General features: G+C 47.6%; 1 protein-coding gene across 1 annotated transcript in view; it reads right to left on the bottom strand.

Annotated features, from left to right (window-relative positions):
* The window catches only part of ATP8B2 (ATPase phospholipid transporting 8B2), a 448,074-nt gene that overhangs the window by 210,706 nt on the left and 218,589 nt on the right, over positions 1-18,779 (bottom strand). Inside the window, exons 13-15 of the mRNA XM_069218199.1 lie at positions 18,020-18,228; positions 17,644-17,687; positions 11,212-11,377 (exon numbers count right to left, since the gene is read on the bottom strand). Coding sequence (XP_069074300.1) covers positions 11,212-11,377; positions 17,644-17,687; positions 18,020-18,228 — 419 coding nt within the window. The remainder of the gene's footprint in view (positions 1-11,211; positions 11,378-17,643; positions 17,688-18,019; positions 18,229-18,779) is intronic.

Below are 18,779 nucleotides of genomic sequence, written 5' to 3'. Positions count from 1 at the left end.
AACAGGCTCAAAAACCCACACCTTCTGCCCTGGTTAGAACTCCACCATGGTAGCCTCTTGGTCATACCAGAGCTTCTGCAGTGTTTGGCTGAACTCCAGGTTTTTGGATGCTTTTTCCATATACTCAGCCATCCTTGAACGTAGGCCAAGCGCATAGTCTACAATGTCTTGTTTGGGCTCTTTGAGAGGTCTCTCCCAGCCCAGCTTTCCTTCACAAGACACACTCCTTTTGAGTTTTTCAGGGAGATCTGCAAGCATGCCTTTCATGGTTTTGTTGAATCTTTTAACTAAACCATTTCCTTGTGGGTGATATAGGGTAGTGAACCTATAAGTCACTCCACATGCATTCCACATTGCCCTGAGGTAAGCAGACATGACGTTTCTACCTCTGTCTGATACCACCTCCTTAGGGAAGCCCACTCTAGTACAAACACTGATCACAGCTGGGTGCAGAGGTGCAGTATGGCGTTGGGTGCCCAATATTAGTGAATGAAGATCAGTCAGGTTGAAAAGAGGCTGCATGCTTGGACAGGGAGCCCAGTCGAGGAGAACCAACAGGTGGGTTCAAGTCTTGAGATGCTCAGGGATGGAGGGACACCTTCAGTTCTCTTCTCCATGGGCCAGGGGCAATGGGTGCAGAGGCGTCTTGAGGCGTTGGGTTTTCTCCATCAGGAGCCTTCACAGTTGAGGGGGCCTGTGGGCAGGGGCTGCAGGTGGTGTCAGTGAGTCCAGAGTGAGCAAGTCCAAGGTGGGCTTTGCCTCTGGAGGGCTGGGGGGCCACGTTGGCACCACTGGCCCACTTCAGCTTGGGTTAGGCAGCATGGGTGCAGTGGTTCTTTCAGGTATCAGGTTTTTGCGATCCTTTGTCGTCTCAGGTTTCTTGCGGTGCTTGTAAGATGCAGGGAAGCAGCTCCATTGCCCCACGGGCGTTCCTAGGTCTTTGTTGAAGGCATGCAGGCCTCCCAGGCTTTTGGAGGCACAGCAGCTTGGAAGATGTGATGATTTAGGGGCTAATTGGAGGGAACAGCAGTCAGGCCGGCAGGGCTGGTGCCAAGTCAGGTGCTTCTTCCTCGGGCTTTGCTTTTGCAGCTCTTGACTATCCTTCGTAGGTCAGTAGGAATCTGATTTCCTGGTGCCAAGGCCACCCCTAAACACTGGATTTAGTGCTGTTTAGTGGAGTGTAGGGTAGTAACCAAAGGACTTCTTACCCCTTGGGTCATTATGCTCCCTATATGACCACTTCCTGTGGGTAGTAGACATAACCCTGTCCCAGAGTTCCTACTTCTGCCAAAACCAAGATGGCAGATTTCTAAATGTGGTGTCCACACCAAGCAGCTCACCATAGGGGTGGGACTGAACTGAGGGGTGGACACACCTCTCTGAATACTAAATTTCCCACCAGTCCCGGTGCCAAATGGGCCCTAGGGTAGGTATCTCTCCTTTGAGTGAAGTCAGATCTGCACACCAAGGGCAGTGGACTTTTTTGAAGTACCCTGCCTTGGAATGCAGATTCACAGGTCATCCTGTTGGGTGGGGTGTGTAAGCAGCTTTACAAAAGCAGGCTTGGTTTATCACCGTCCCAACAGCAAAGGCTTTCACCTTAGGGGGCCAGCATCTTGTCAGCTGATAGCAGGTTGACTAAAACTAGTCAGTCCCAACATGGGTATTGGGCAAGTTTTCAGGGAGCACCTTTAAGGTGCCCTGTGGGTGCATGTATTAATAAATCCATCAGTGAGGGATTATTAATATGAGATGTTCTATATCAAACATCCCTATTTTCAGTGAAGCTATCATGTAGCTGGGGAACTCGTATTGACCAATGCCCAGCACAAGTACTTAAAATGGCTTCCCTGTTCACTCACTATGTCTAAGAATTGTCTAAGACACTGCAGGGGGATATGTGCTCTTGCAGATTGCCCATACATATAATATAATCCACCCTCCCTTAGAACTGTAAGGCCTGCTGTAGAGGTGACTTACAGATATTGCACGCAGTGTTAGGGGACAGTGCCATGTTGATTTTCACATTTTAGCTGCACCAAAACACTCAGCCTGCAATGACAATATGCATGTTAGGTGAGGAGTCCTTGAGGCTCGCACAATAAATGCTGCAGTCCTTGGGGAACCTCTTTGGTACCCATGCCCTGGGTACCAAGGGTACCATTTACTAGGGACTTACGAGGGGCCAAAGGTATTGCCAACTGGGGAACAATTGCACAGTTTTAGGAAAAGCGATTTGGCACTGTGGACCTGGTTAGTAGCAACCCAGTGCACTTACTGTCAAACTTGCATCAAGTACCAGGCAAAAAGTGGGGGTGACCATGTAAAAAACAGGCACTTTCCTACGGCCCCCTCAACTGCGACCGCCCCCGGCGACGGTAAATCCGAGGGCTCAAATCACCTCTGTACCCAGGTGCCTCAGGCCAAGGAGAACAGGACCACTGGTGTCTCTACATCCCTGAGAATCACAAGAATTGAACCCCTTGGTGGTTCCCCCATACTGGACTCTCAGTCCACCCCTGCAGCAACTCTGTAACCGGATTGATGCTCATAGAATTACTTGGGGCACCTGATGTTGAACTGCACCACTGCATCCAGTCACCTGTGCTGTCCAAGGTGACCCATTGGTGGGGCCTTGGACCTTGCCATATACTTACCCTAAGTCCAGGAGATGGTTCCCTTAAGTCGCTTTACAATATATGTATGTAGTGCATGTTCTTCCTCCAGAGGATAACATTACCGCATCTGAAAAATGCACTGTCAACTTTTGCGAACCAGAAAAATGTATATCTTGAAAAGTACTCACCTGATTCCGATGATCTTGGTATCTACATTTATATAAAAAATTGTTATTTATATAAATTGGTGTTGCATTTCTTTATTGAGTGTTTCTCTTACCATATAAGTGTGTGCCTTACATGCTTAGCACTACCCTCTGATATGCCTAACTGTTCAACCACACTACCAAAAAGAGAGCATTTGGGATGTCATTTTTGCCTCTGTGACATCTCTGGGGGTTTGCTTGGACTCTTTGCACAGTATGCCTCATTTTGGTCCACTATATAAAGAGCCCGCTTCCTACATGCACAGAGGATGGGTTTACCCAGCCCTGGGTCTGCTACTGGATCTCCTCTTTTGAAGGGGGCAGGGGTGGCAGAGAGGAAGTGGGGAAAAGGAGCTGGCCATGACAAGGGGGGGTGGCCCCTGCTGTGCAGCCTCCATGTCCAAATTATCTGGTAGGGAGCTTGCAGATATGCCAATTCTAGACTCAAGAGACACTGTATCACTCTTAATGGTGAGAAGGTGATTTCCAATACGAGTTTTCGTCTAGAGTGCAATAATGCAACTTGTAATGAGAACCTTGCATGTAGACCACATAGTACCTCATTTGTTCATGGAACTGGAGAGCCTATCTAGTTGTATCTAATATCTTTTTAGTCAAACAACTGTTCTCGCATTTGATTTCTATGGGTCTGTTTTACCACTTTGCAGCTTTATTTTGTGATAGTCTACATAATAAGGCAGGTTTTCAGCATAGTATACCATTATGCTACTGCAAGTGAATCAATTTCAAAGATTCCCTTCTCTTGCTTTGTCCCAGATTCAGTTTGCCCACATTTTAACATTGCTGAATTTGTATACTGTCATCATTCATAGCAGCTTCTACCAACAGTTCTAGGTTTAAAGCTGTTCTTAAGGTTTAATGCTATGCTTTGCTTAAAATGCATGTTGTTTATGACTAATACAAACAGTTCAATGCTATGCTTAGAGAATATGATTTTTATATTTCAGTGTACCACAGTTCTGGTTTTCCATTCTACTAAAGGTGGTGTGTCGCAGTTGCTAAAGTGGACTTGTCATTTTTGGTTGAGATGTGAAAGCGTGGACACCGATATCATTCTGAGGAAATAAGGACAAAATGTATTCACTTGATGGGTATTCATTGGCAAGAGGTCACTCATACAGCTTAATGGCCCCATGAGCAAGGTTATGGTGCACAACATGGGATGAGCATATTATGAGGCTCCATACCGACCACAGTTGGCCACATGATGGCTGTTACCTTTATCGTGGTGTATGCATTATATTGTCTTCCTGATGGAAGGAGCCTCTCTCTCACTTGCATCTAGTTTACTAGTGTAGTAGTTGATTTCCCCAGTAAGACTGTATATAATAATGCTTGTATTCTTCACTACAATTATTAAAAAGTTCTACCATGACAACCGTTTTTGTAGTCAGGTTGTGGCTGTGCCAGGTACTCCTGATGGGTCTTTTGAAAACATTTCTTCTAACTCCTACACCTACTCACAGTTGCTTTGAGATCCAGAAGAATAGGCTTTCGCAATTAATCAATATTTGCTATTATACTTTATCCTCTACCTTAAAGTACTGCCTCTTTCATTTTTGGTACCCATTTATTATCACAATGGCACTTATTCATACTGTATTTGTTTTCAGAACGTCTTTGAGAGAGGGCCTACCTTATCTGTTCTCTAAGAGAAGATAGAAAGATCAACATCTAGTAGATATGCAATTGGCACAAAAGCTCAGAATAAGGATTCTGCTTATAGTCTATGTTCTATCTAGTCTGAAGACTTTTTAGGTTATAACTTTGTCCTAGTTATTTAGTAAGACATTCTAACATATCACCTTTATAGTGCATGCTTGTATTTAATGAGACCTTCCTGCAGCCATTGCCATTTTGCAGCCTCTCTGCGCTGGCTGTCCATCTGTTATTCCTTATGAGGAATCCAGTGGTGCTGCTAGGAGTCAGGTTAGTCTCCCTTCCTTTTGCAATGGAACATGGTTTAATGTTAGTATTTTAATGTGGTGGAGAAACGTTTGCAGTATGTTGGTGTAAGGAAATGCCTCCTTGGCATGGTTGCCCCCTGACTTTTTGCCTTTGCTGATGCTATGTTTACAATTGAAAGTGTGCTGAGGCCTGCTAACCAGGCCCCAGCACCAGTGTTCTTTCCCTAACCTGTACTTTTGTATCCACAATTGGCAGACCCTGGCATCCAGATAAGTCCCTTGTAACTGGTACTTCTAGTACCAAGGGCCCTGATGCCAAGGAAGGTCTCTAAGGGCTGCAGCATGTCTTATGCCACCCTGGAGACCTCTCACTCAGCACAGACACACTGCTTGGCAGCTTGTGTGTGCTAGTGAGAACAAAACGAGTAAGTCGACATGGCACTCCCCTCAGGGTGCCATGCCAGCCTCTCACTGCCTATGCAGTATAGGTAAGACACCCCTCTAGCAGGCCTTACAGCCCTAAGGCACGGTGCACTATACCATAGGTGAGGGTACCAGTGCATGAGCATGGTACCCCTACAGTGTCTAAACAAAACCTTAGACATTGTAAGTGCAGGGTAGCCATAAGAGTATATGGTCTGGGAGTCTGTCAAACACGAACTCCACAGCACCATAATGGCTACACTGAAAACTGGGAAGTTTGGTATCAAACTTCTCAGCACAATAAATGCACACTGATGCCAGTGTACATTTTATTGTAAAATACACCACAGAGGGCACCTTAGAGGTGCCCCCTGAAACTTAACCGACTGTCTGTGTAGGCTGACTAGTTCCAGCAGCCTGCCACACCAGAGACATGTTGCTGGCCCCATGGGGAGAGTGCCTTTGTCACTCTGAGGCCAGTAACAAAGCCTGCACTGGGTGGAGATGCTAACACCTCCCCCAGGCAGGAGCTGTAACACCTGGCGGTGAGCCTCAAAGGCTCACCCCTTTGTCACAGCCCAGCAGGGCACTCCAGCTTAGTGGAGTTGCCCGCCCCCTCCGGCCACGGCCCCCACTTTTGGCGGCAAGGCTGGAGGGAACAAAGAAAGCAACAAGGAGGAGTCACTGGCCAGTCAGGACAGCCCCTAAGGTGTCCTGAGCTGAGGTGACTCTAACTTTTAGAAATCCTCCATCTTGCAGATGGAGGATTCCCCCAATAGGGTTAGGATTGTGACCCCCTCCCCTTGGGAGGAGGCACAAAGAGGGTGTACCCACCCTCAGGGCTAGAGCCATTGGCTACTAACCCCCCAGACCTAAACACGCCCTTAAATTTAGTATTTAAGGGCTACCCTGAACCCTAGAAAATTAGATTCCTGCAACTACAAGAAGAAGGACTGCCTAGCTGAAAACCCCTGCAGAGGAAGACCAGAAGACGACAACTGCCTTGGCTCCAGAAACTCACCGGCCTGTCTCCTGCCTTCCAAAGATCCTGCTCCAGCGACGCCTTCCAAAGGGATCAGCGACCTCGACATCCTCTGAGGACTGCCCCTGCTTCGAAAAGACAAGAAACTCCCGAGGACAGCGGACCTGCTCCAAGAAAAGCTGCAACTTTGTTTCCAGCAGCTTTAAAGAACCCTGCAAGCTCCCCGCAAGAAGCGTGAGACTTGCAACACTGCACCCGGCGACCCCGACTCGGCTGGTGGAGATCCAACACCTCAGGAGGGACCCCAGGACTACTCTGATACTGTGAGTACCAAAACCTGTCCCCCCTGAGCCCCCACAGCGCCGCCTGCAGAGGGAATCCCGAGGCTTCCCCTGACCGCGACTCTTTGAATCCTAAGTCCCGACGCCTGGGAGAGACCCTGCACCCGCAGCCCCCAGGACCTGAAGGACCGGACTTTCACTGGAGAAGTGACCCCCAGGAGTCCCTCTCCCTTGCCCAAGTGGAGGTTTCCCCGAGGAACCCCCCCCTTGCCTGCCTGCAGCGCTGAAGAGATCCCGAGATCTCTCATAGACTAACATTGCGAACCCGACGCTTGTTTCTACACTGCACCCGGCCGCCCCCACGCCGCTGAGGGTGAAATTTCTGTGTGGGCTTGTGTCCCCCCCGGTGCCCTACAAAACCCCCCTGGTCTGCCCTCCGAAGACGCGGGTACTTACCTGCAAGCAGACCGGAACCGGGGCACCCCCTTCTCTCCATTCTAGCCTATGTGTTTTGGGCACCACTTTGAACTCTGCACCTGACCGGCCCTGAGCTGCTGGCGTGGTGACTTTGGGGTTGCTCTGAACCCCCAACGGTGGGCTACCTTGGACCAAGAACTGAACCCTGTAAGTGTCCTACTTACTTGGTAAAACTAACAAAAACTTACCTCCCCCAGGAACTGTGAAAATTGCACTAAGTGTCCACTTTTAAAACAGCTATTTGTCAATAACTTGTAAAGTATACATGCAATTTTTATGATTTAAAGTTCCTAAAGTACTTACCTGCAATACCTTTCAAATGAGATATTACATGTAGAATTTGAACCTGTGGTTCTTAAAATAAACTAAGAAAAGATATTTTTCTATAACAAAACCTATTGGCTGGATTTGTCTCTGAGTGTGTGTACCTCATTTATTGTCTATGTGTATGTACAACAAATGCTTAACACTACTCCTTGGATAAGCCTACTGCTCGACCACACTACCACAAAATAGAGCATTAGTATTATCTATTTTTACCACTATTTTACCTCTAAGGGGAACCCTTGGACTCTGTGCATGCTATTCCTTACTTTGAAATAGCACATACAGAGCCAACTTCCTACATTGGTGGATCAGCGGTGGGGTACAAGACTTTGCATTTGCTGGACTACTCAGCCAATACCTGATCACACGACAAATTCCAAAATTGTCATTAGAAATTCATTTTTGCATTTGAAATTTTTCTAAATTCTTAAAAGTCCTGCTAGGGCCTTGTGTGTTAAGTCCCTGTTTAGCATTGTCTTTTAGAGTTTAAAAGTTTGTTAAAAGTTTGAAATTAGATTCTAGAAACAGTTTTAGATTCTTTAAAAAGTCTTCCAACTCTTAGCAAAATAATGTCTGATACAGAGATGAATGTGGTGGAACTCGACACCACACCTTACCTCCATCTTAAGATGAGGGAGCTAAGGTCTCTCTGTAATATCAAAAAAATAACCATTGGCTCCAGACCTACCAAAATTCAGCTCCAGGAGCTGTTGGCAGAGTTTGAAAAAGCCAACCCCTCTGATGATGACCTCACAGAGGAAGAAATTAGTGACTTGGAGGCCAATGTCCCTCCTCCAGTCCTAAATAGGGAGAACAGGACCCCTCAAGTCCTGTCTCCAACTGTGTTAGTCAGAAATAGTGAGTCCCTCACAGGAGGGTCCCACATTTCTGAAATCACTGAGGATGCTCTCAGTGAAGATGACCTCCTGTTAGCCAGGATGGCCAAAAGATTGGCTTTAGAGAGACAGCTCCTAGCCATAGAAAGGGAAAGACAAGATGTAAAGAAATGGCTCCCTGTTGCAGTTACCCCCCACTTTTTGCCTGATACTGATGCTGACTTGACTGAGAAGAGTGCTGGGACCCTGCTAACCAGGCCCCAGCACCAGTGTTCCTTCACCTAAAATGTACCATTGTATCCACAATTGGCACACCCTGGCATTCAGATAAGTCCCTTGTAACTGGTACTTCTAGTACCAAGGGCCCTGATGCCAAGGAAGGTCTCTAAGGGCTGTCGCATGTATTATGCCACCCTAGAGACCCCTCACTCAGCACAGACACACTGCTTACAAGCCTGTGTGTGCTGGTGAGAACAAAATGAGTAAGTCGACATGGCACTCCCCTCAGGGTGCCATGCCAGCCTCTCACTGCCTATGCAGTATAGGTAAGACACCCCTCTAGCAGGCCTTACAGCCCTAAGGCAGGGTGCACTATACCATAGGTGAGGGTACCAGTGCATGAGCACTGTGCCCCTACAGTGTCTAAGCAAAACCTTAGACATTGTAAGTGCAGGGTAGCCATAAGAGTATATGGTCTGGGAGTCTGTTTTACACGAACTCCACAGCACCATAATGGCTACACTGAAAACTGGGAAGTTTGGTATCAAACTTCTCAGCACAATAAATGCACACTGATGCCAGTGTACATTTTATTGTAAAATACACCCCAGAGGGCACCTTAGAGGTGCCCCCTGAAACTTAACCGACTATCTGTGTAGGCTGACTAGTTTTAGCAGCCTGCCACAAACCGAGACATGTTGCTGGCCCCATGGGGAGAGTGCCTTTGTCACTCTGAGGCCAGTAACAAAGCCTGCACTGGGTGGAGATGCTAACACCTCCCCCAGGCAGGAGCTGTAACACCTGGCGGTGAGCCTCAAAGGCTCACCCCTTTGTCACAGCCCAGCAGGGCACTCCAGCTTAGTGGAGTTGCCCGCCCCCTCCGGCCACGGCCCCCACTTTTGGCGGCAAGGCTGGAGGGAACAAAGAAAGCAACAAGGAGGAGTCACTGGCCAGTCAGGACAGCCCCTAAGGTGTCCTGAGCTGAGGGGACTCTAACTTTTAGAAATCTTCCATCTTGCAGATGGAGGATTCCCCCAATAGGGTTAGGATTGTGACCCCCTCCCCTTGGGAGGAGGCACAAAGAGGGTGTACCCACCCTCAGGGCTAGTAGCCATTGGCTACTAACCCCCCAGACCTAAACACGCCCTTAAATTTAGTACTTAAGGGCTACCCTGAACCCTAGAAAATTAGATTCCTGCAACTACAAGAAGAAGGACTGCCTAGCTGAAAACCCCTGCAGAGGAAGACCAGAAGACGACAACTGCCTTGGCTCCAGAAACTCACCGGCCTGTCTCCTGCCTTCCAAAGATCCTGCTCCAGCGACGCCTTCCAAAGGGATCAGCGACCTCGACATCCTCTGAGGACTGCCCCTGCTTCGAAAAGACAAGAAACTCCCGAGGACAGCGGACCTGCTCCAAGAAAAGCTGCAACTTTGTTTCCAGCAGCTTTAAAGAACCCTGCAAGCTCCCCGCAAGAAGCGTGAGACTTGCAACACTGCACCCGGCGACCCCGACTCGGCTGGTGGCGATCCAACACCTCAGGAGGGACCCCAGGACTACTCTGATACTGTGAGTACCAAAACCTGTCCCCCCTGAGCCCCCACAGCGCCGCCTGCAGAGGGAATCCCGAGGCTTCCCCTGACCGCGACTCTTTGAACCTAAAGTCCCGACGCCTGGGAGAGACCCTGCACCCGCAGCCCCCAGGACCTGAAGGACCGGACTTTCACTGGAGAAGTGACCCCCAGGAGTCCCTCTCCCTTGCCCAAGTGGAGGTTTCCCCGAGGAATCCCCCCCTTGCCTGCCTGCAGCGCTGAAGAGATCCCGAGATCTCTCATAGACTAACATTGCGAACCCGACGCTTGTTTCTACACTGCACCCGGCCGCCCCCGCGCCGCTGAGGGTGAAATTTCTGTGTGGGCTTGTGTCCCCCCCGGTGCCCTACAAAACCCCCCTGGTCTGCCCTCCGAAGACGCGGGTACTTACCTGCAAGCAGACCGGAACCGGGGCACCCCCTTCTCTCCATTCTAGCCTATGCGTTTTGGGCACCACTTTGAACTCTGCACCTGACCGGCCCTGAGCTGCTGGTGTGGTGACTTTGGGGTTGCTCTGAACCCCCAACGGTGGGCTACCTTGGACCAAGAACTGAACCCTGTAAGTGTCCTACTTACCTGGTAAAACTAACAAAAACTTACCTCCCCCAGGAACTGTGAAAATTGCACTGAGTGTCCACTTTTAAAACAGCTATTTGTCAATAACTTGTAAAGTATACATGCAATTTTTATGATTTAAAGTTCCTAAAGTACTTACCTGCAATACCTTTCAAATGAGATATTACATGTAGAATTTGAACCTGTGGTTCTTAAAATAAACTAAGAAAAGATATTTTTCTATAACAAAACCTATTGGCTGGATTTGTCTCTGAGTGTGTGTACCTCATTTATTGTCTATGTGTATGTACAACAAATGCTTAACACTACTCCTTGGATAAGCCTACTGCTCGACCACACTACCACAAAATAGAGCATTAGTATTATCTATTTTTACCACTATTTTACCTCTAAGGGGAACCCTTGGACTCTGTGCATGCTATTCCTTACTTTGAAATAGCACATACAGAGCCAACTTCCTACAGTTGGTCTCAAGCGATCTTTGTAGTTGCCTAAAACGGGTCTACAACTACCAATGACTTGTTCATCTCTATTAATTTTAAGTGTTTTGGTTTTTGCTCCACTTAAGTATGTGGCTGCATCAAGCTCTACAGACATTTCTTGTTCTTAATTCAAGATAAGAGTCCGAAGCCGAGGTAAACGCAATACTAATGGCTTTTCTTTTTCCCCGCTATCAGGTTGTTATGCTGTGGACCTGTCTTTGATCTACAATTACACTGTCACTGATTCCATTCTTCATTCTCTTACCTTCATTTTTTTCCTCTGACATCACAGTGTGACACAGTGATAGAAGTCGGAAAAATTCATGAACAACTGGGTCGCCAACTTTTACTGCCTCCAACAGACTAGTGTCCCAAAAGGAGAACTTCTTGTCAGCCAGGGGATTGAAGGAGAAATCAACAGGTTCTTTCTTCTATAGTAGAAATGAATGCAAGACATAGGTTAAGACCTAAAAATAGATATTCTACATAATAAGGAGATCGGCCCTCAGTTTGCAAATATATTTTATAAGCAAAGACTAGATTGTTGTAACTTTTTTAACCAGCTCACTGAAATCTCAAACTCCATGTTAAAATGAAAAGCTTATCTATGTTGCCAATTGTCAACAAAATACATCACAAATCTGTGAAATATTATATTAATTGATGTGCTTACAGGTGTTTTAACACCAAAGTAATGTTAGACAAAAGTTAAAACTCTTCCCATCATATGCAAGCCATTTAAAATCCATATAGTGTTTTGGAAAATACAGATTTTTTATGACCAACCTAACCCCATCTTTATCTCATAGAAGAAAACAAATGTTTATTTATAACGATGTAAACCCAATACACACTGGTGTACCCAGAAACACATGCAACCTTTACCATTCAATCAATCAACATTTGTAAAACGTGCTACTCACCCGCTAGGGTCTCAAGGCACTGAGGGAGGGGGGGAGGGAAGGACTGCTACTGCTTGAATAACCAGGTCTTGCGGTGTTTCCTGAAGGTCAGGAGGTCCTGGGTCTGTTAAAGGTAGACCAGGAGGGTGTTCCGGGTCTTGGCGGCAAGGTGGGAGAAGGATCTGCCGCCAGCTGTAGTACGATGGATGCGAGGGACGGCGGCGAGGGCAAGGTTGGTGGAGCAGAGTTGGCGGTGGGACTGTGGAAGGTGAGTCTCTCGTTGAGGTAGGCCGGGCCTGTGTTATGAAGAGCTTTGTGAGCGTGGATGAGGAGTTGATTCTCCTGGTGACAGGGAGCCAGTGCAGGTCTCTGAGGTGGGCTGAGATGTGGTCGCGGCGTGGGATGTTGAGGATGAGGCGTGCGGAGGTGTTCTGTATACGTTGTAGTTTCTTCTGGAGCTTCGCTGTGGTTCCTGCGTAGAGCGCGTTGCTGTAGTCCAGTCTGCTGCTGACGAGAGCGTGGGTGACTGTCCTTGATTCGGTGGGGATCCATTTGAAAATCTTGCGGAGGGTGTCAAAGCAGGAAGATGAGACGGCGTTGACTTGCTGGGTCATGGTGAGCGAAGAGTCTAGGATGAAGCCTAGATTGCGTGCGTGGGTGGTGGGTGTTGGTGCGGTTCATAGGGTATCTGGCCACCAGGAGTCGTCCCATGCAGAGCGCTTGGAGCCAAGGATGAGGACCTCTGTCTTGTCTGAGTTAAGTTTGAGGCGGCTCTTCTCCATCCAGATGGCGTTTGCTTGCAGTCCGTCGTTGTAGGAAGTTGGCTCTGTATGCATTATTTCAAAGTAAGGATTAGTATGCACAGAGTCCAAGGGTTCCCCTTAGAGGTAAGATAGTGGCAAAAAGAGATAATTCTAATGCTCTATTTTGTGGCAATGTGGTCGAGCAGTAGGCTTATCAAAGGAGCAGTGTTAAGCATTTGTTGTACACACACAGGCAATAAATGAGGAGAACACACTCAGAGACAATTCCAGGCCAATAGGTTTTTGTATAGAAAAATATATTTTCTTAGTTTATTTTAAGAACCACAGGTTCAAGATTTACATGTAATACTTCAAATGAAAGGTATTGCAGGTAGGTACTTTAGGAATTTTGAATTAGCAAAATAGCATATACAGTTTTCACACAAATCACATATAGCTATTTTAAAACTAGACACTTAGTGCAATTTTCAACAGTTCCTGGGGGGAGCAAGAGTATGTTAGTTTTTGCAGGTAAGTAAACCACCTACGGGGTTCAAGTTTGGGTCCAAGGTAGCCCACCGTTGGGGGTTCAGAGCAACCCCAAAGTTACCACACCAGCAGCTCAGGGCTGGTCAGGTGCAGAGGTCAAAGTGGTGCCCAAAACGCATAGGCTTCAATGGAGAAGGGGGTGCCCCGGTTTCAGCCTGCCAGCAGGTAAGTACCTGCTTCTTCGGAGGGCAGACCAGGCGGGTTTTGTAGGGCACCGGGGGGGACACAAGTACACACAGAAAGTACACCCTCAGCGGCACGGGGGGCGGGTGCAGTGTGTAAACAAGCGTTGGGTTTGTAATTGAAATCAATGGGAGACCAAGGGGGTCTCTTCAGCGATGCAGGCAGGCAAGGGGGGGGGGGGGGCTCCTCAGGGTAACCACCACCTGGGTAAGGGAGATGGCCTCCTGGGGGTCACTCCTGCACTGGAGTTCGGATCCATCAGGTCCTGGGGGTTGCGGGTGCAGAGTCTTTACCAGGCGTCGGGATCTGAGAAGCAGGCAGACGCGGTCAGGGGGAGCCTCGGGATTCCCTCTGCAGGCGTCGCTGTGGGTGCTCAGGGGGGGCAACTCTGGATACTCACGGTCTCGCAGTCGCTGGGGAGTCCTCCCTGAAGTGTTTGTTCTCCACAAGTCGAGCCAGGGGCGTCGGGTGCAGAGTGTCAAGTCTCACGCTTCCGGCGGGAAACGCAAGTTGTTTCAAAGTTGCTTCTTTGTTTCAAAGTTGCAGTCTTTGGTGAACAGGGCCGCTGTCCTCGGGAGTTCTTGGTCCTTCTAGAGCAGGGCAGTCCTCTGAGGATTCAGAGGTCGCTGGTCCCTGGGGAAAGCGTCGCTGAAGCAGTGTCTTTAGAAGTGGGGAGACAGGCCGGTAGAGCTGGGGCCAAAGCAGTTGGTGTCTCCGTCTTCTCTGCAGGGTTTTTCAGCTTAGCAGTCCTCTTCTTCTTAGGTTGCAGGAATCTGAGTTCCTAGGTTCTGGGGAGCCCTTAAATACTAAATTTAAGGGCGTGTTTAGGTCTGGGGGGTTAGTAGCCAATGGCTACTAGCCCTGAGGGTGGCTACATCCTCTTTGTGCCTCCTCCGAGGGGAGGGGGGCACATTCCTATCCCTATTGGGGGAATCCTCCATCTGCAAGATGGAGGATTTCTAAAAGTCAGTGTCACCTCAGCTCAGGACACCTTAGGGGCTGTCCTGACTGGCCAGTAACTCCTCCTTGTTTTTCTCATTATCTCCTCCGGCCTTGCCGCCAAAAGTGGGGCCGTGGCCAGAGGGGGCGGGCAACTCCACTAGCTGGAGTGCCCTGTGGTGCTGTAACAAAAGGGGTGAGCCTTTGAGGCTCACCGCCGGGTGTTACAGTTCCTGCAGGGGGAGGTGATAAGCATCTCCACCCAGTACAGGCTTTGTTACTAGCCACAGAGTGGTGTGTGGCAGGCTGCTAGAATTAGTCAGCCTACACGGATAGTCGGTTAAGGTTTCAGGGGGCACCTCTAAGGTGCCCTCTGGGGTGTATGTTACAATAAAATGTACACTGGCATCAGTGTGCATTTATTGTGCTGAGAAGTTTGATACCAAACTTCACAGTTTTCAGTGTAGCCATTATGGTGCTGTGGAGTTCGTGCATGACAGACTCCCAGACCATATACTCTTATGGCTACCCTGCACTTACAATGTCTAAGGGTTTGCTTAGACACTGTAGGGGGACAGTGTTCATGCACTGGTGCCCTCACCTATGGTATAGTGCACCCTGCCTTAGGGCTGTAAGGCCTGCTAGAGGGGTGACTTATCTATACTGCATAGGCAGTGTGAGTTTGGCATGACACCCTGAGGGAAGTGCCATGTCGACTTACTCGTTTTGTCCTCACCAGCACACACAAGCTGGCAAGCAGTGTGTCTGTGCTGAGTGAGGGATCCCTAGGGTGGCATAAGACATGCTGCATCCCTTAGAGACCTTACCTGGCATCAGGGCCCTTGGTACCAGGGGTACCAGTTACAAGGGACTTACCTGGATGCCAGGGTGTGCCAATTGTGACAACAAAAGTACAGGTTAGGGAAAGAACACTGGTGCTGGGGCCTGGTTAGCAGGCCTCAGCACACTTTCAAATCAAAACTTAGCATCAGCAAAGGCAAAAAGTCAGGGGGTAACCATGCCAAGGAGGCATTTCCTTACAGTCGTGGAGGTTGGTTTTGGCGGTGCCGGGGTCCTTGGTAAGTGAGAGGATCAGTTGGGTATCGTCGGCGTGGGAGACCATGTTGAGGTTGTGGGATCGAACGATGTTGGCGAGCGGTGTCAAGTAGATGTTAGAAAGAGTTGGTCTGGGGAACGCCGCAGAGCGTTTTGGTGGCTCCTGACCGGAAGGGAGGAAGGCAGACTCTCTGCATTCTGCTGGAGAGGAAGGACGTGATCCAGCCAAGAGCTTTAGCGCGGATCCCTGTGTCGTAGAGGCGAGTGCAGATGGTGTGGTGGCAGACGGAGTCAAAAGCAGCCAAGAGGTCCAGGAGGATGAGGGCCGCAGTTTCACCTTTGTCGAGCATGGTCCTGATGTCATCGGTTTTGTTGATGAGGGTGGTCTCGGTGCTGTGGTTCCTACGTAATCCTGAGAGGGAGATGTCCAGGATGTTGTTGTCTTCCAGGAAGCAGGTCTGTTGGCCGTTGACTTTCTTCTCGATGACCTTCGTCAGGAAGGTGAGGAGGGAGATGCGTTGGTAATTCTTGAGGTCTTCTGGGTCCGCTTTGGGTTTCTTCAGAAGGGCGTTGACTTTGGCGTGCTTCCAGCTCTCTGGGAAGGTGGCGGTCTCGAAGGAGCTACTGATGATCATACTGAGTTGGGGGGCGATGATGGGGCTCGCTTTGTTGAAGACATGTTGGGGGAAGAGGTCGGAGGGAGAGCCGGAGTGGATGGTGCTCATGGTTTCGATAGTGTCCTCGTCATTGATGTGGGTCCAGGAGAGCAAGAGGTTGGTGTGGCTGCGTGCATCAGGGTTGGTGGTGGCCATGGTGGTGATGGGGGTGAAGAGTTGAAGCTGTTGTGGATTACCGTTATCTTGCGATGGAAAAAGGTGGCGAGGGAGTCGCAGAGGTCTTACGAAGGAGGGGGTCGATGGAGCATGACCGGGGGTTGGTGAGTTCTTTGACGATGCTGAAGAGCTCTTTGCTGTCGTGGGCGTTGTTGACGATGCAGTCTTTGTAGAAGGGTCTTTTGGTGATCCAGATGAGCTGGTGGTGTTTGCGGACGGCTGTCTTGAGGGTGGCATGGTTGCGCTCTGTTGGTTCGTGCGCCACTTCTCGATTTTTCGGGCACTCTCACTTGGAGGACTGAAGCATATTCCTATATATTTCCTATATGTTTAAAACTACAAATCGGAAAATGTGTACTTATTGCAACCAAGTTTGGATTTCCCTTAAGGACAAACATAAAACATAGTACAGACAGAATGAAAATCTTTCATTGGTTATAGCTAACAGTAGAGACCCACAGTAATTTATCACATACCTTGTATTCAGTAATAATGTAAAATGTTCATGTCACTCTTTACAAATGGATGCTAAACATTAGCTTGTCTACTCGGTCAGCTGATATACAATATGGCGCACATACAGCTGCAATGACATCTTGTATGCTCTGTACCTAACAAACTATTTAAATAAATAAATATTCTTATTTTCATTAATATAAAACTACATATACAGGTAAAAAGAATTATTCTTCAACAAATTTGACTAGGAGTCAATGCAATAGAAATTGTTTTGGCTTTATCAGTGGAGTACTCATTTCTTTTTTATGCTTTGAGCGAGTACAAAAGCTACAGCAAGAAATTCAAAGGAAAGAGGTAAAAATGCCTACCCTAGATCATGGGAGTTTAGGGGAGCCAACAGTGTTCTACAGGTCCATATGGCTCCTATATTAACATGTTACAGTGTAAACGCCTGGAAAAAAAATCTAGTGAACCATTCTGGTCCTCTTGAAAGCCACAAGGGAAGTGTTTAATTTGCCTTTTCCCTAGTGAACTCAGGAACTAGACGTGCACCAGATTCACACAAAAGCACAGGTAGAAAAAGAACTGGACAAGGTTTGAAAGCTTGAACAGACAAAGTGAGTACACATTATCCAGGTAGACAGAGGAAGGAGGAGAAGAGGGATTTGGATTAGCATTAGCATATACTGAGCACACCTAGGGAGGGAATGAAGGAAACTAACTATATAATTGTTAAGCAACACACAATGAAGAGTACAAAGAAAAGAGGTAATTCAGTATGTTTCAGTTTGCTTGGGCATCTGACTTGCCAAGACGAGTGCAGTGGACACAGAGAATGCATCTCTATTTAACGAAAGAAAGAAGGGGACTTTCAATCGATTAGTTTACACACAACAATATTTTAATGTATCACACCTATTTTGGGGAGATGAAAAACTAACTGAACATGCAAACAGTTAGAAAAAATGGGAGTTGATTGAAGGTTCCACAACAGCAACATTACGGTGTAGTTACATAGAGTGAGTAATCCTACCTGACACAGCTCTCCTTTATGTCCCACTACAACAATGAAATCACCTAAAAAACAAAAACAACACAAAACACTGGTAAAACAAATAACTTCTGAGACACATACCCAGATGAAAGGAATGTTAAACAATCAAATAAAGAAAACATCAACATACTGAACAGGAGCACCAAGTAACTCCTCAGAGTGAACCTACATCAATCAGCCAAGTAAACGCTTCATGATAACCTGCTCTTCTTACTTCACATCAAAAACACGTTCACTTGCAAACCCAGGATCCCCCCTCCAAACAGACTTTATCCACACCAGTGCCCCTGCAGATCTTCTGAAGCAAGCTTCATACTCTCTTACAAGGGTTTACCAGGATATTCCTTTGTCTCACCATAACTCTTGCCATTGATTGTGCATTTGCTGAAGACCATGATGTTCTGGGTCAGGGTTCCGGTTTTGTCTGAGAAAATGTATTCCACCTGACCCAGCTCCTCATTCAGAGTGGTGGTCCGTGCCTCAGCTGGAGTGTTCTTTCGCACACAGTACATTCTCCGGTCCCAGTTAATGAAATAACTATGTCCAAGACGGATTACCTCGACACTGAAGACAGAAAGAGATAGACGTAAGTTGAGGATAAAGGATCAGATGTTACATTAGCCTGGTTGAGACTGTAACAAAAGAAGAAAATAGAAACCTGCCTTCACAATATAACAGAAATAGAAGAGAAACAAGCTGGAACCAACTGCTGAAATCCTGGTGAACGTACAAACAAAACCAAGTGCTACAATACTCTGAGATATGAAGGAATGGAAAAGAAACAGTACTTTACTTCATCAATATTTATAGTCGGGATGGGGGAGCCTAATCAATGCCTCTTGGATTGTTCATCCATAACTCTCTGACCCATCCAGCACTAACTACTAAAAATACATAAGCAATCAACAACACTTCAGCTTTTACAACCAGTAGCAACCAAGAAACCTACACACCTCTAAGCCCAAGTACCTCCTAAAATTCAAATCTACAATCTACCCACATCGCTTTGAGCCTTGAGGGATCAAAAGACTCAATAAAAATAACTGCTGTAGAACTAAATGAGATAGAAAATGGACCTATAAAAAGATCACAGCGGCAATCCTCAAGAAAGGAAA

The sequence above is a fragment of the Pleurodeles waltl genome, chromosome 12 (genome assembly GCF_031143425.1).
Source record: "Pleurodeles waltl isolate 20211129_DDA chromosome 12, aPleWal1.hap1.20221129, whole genome shotgun sequence".
In the NCBI taxonomy this organism is placed as follows: domain Eukaryota; kingdom Metazoa; phylum Chordata; class Amphibia; order Caudata; family Salamandridae; genus Pleurodeles; species Pleurodeles waltl.
The sequence above is the reverse complement of the archived record's forward strand: the minus strand, read 5'-3'. Positions and strand labels throughout refer to the sequence as shown.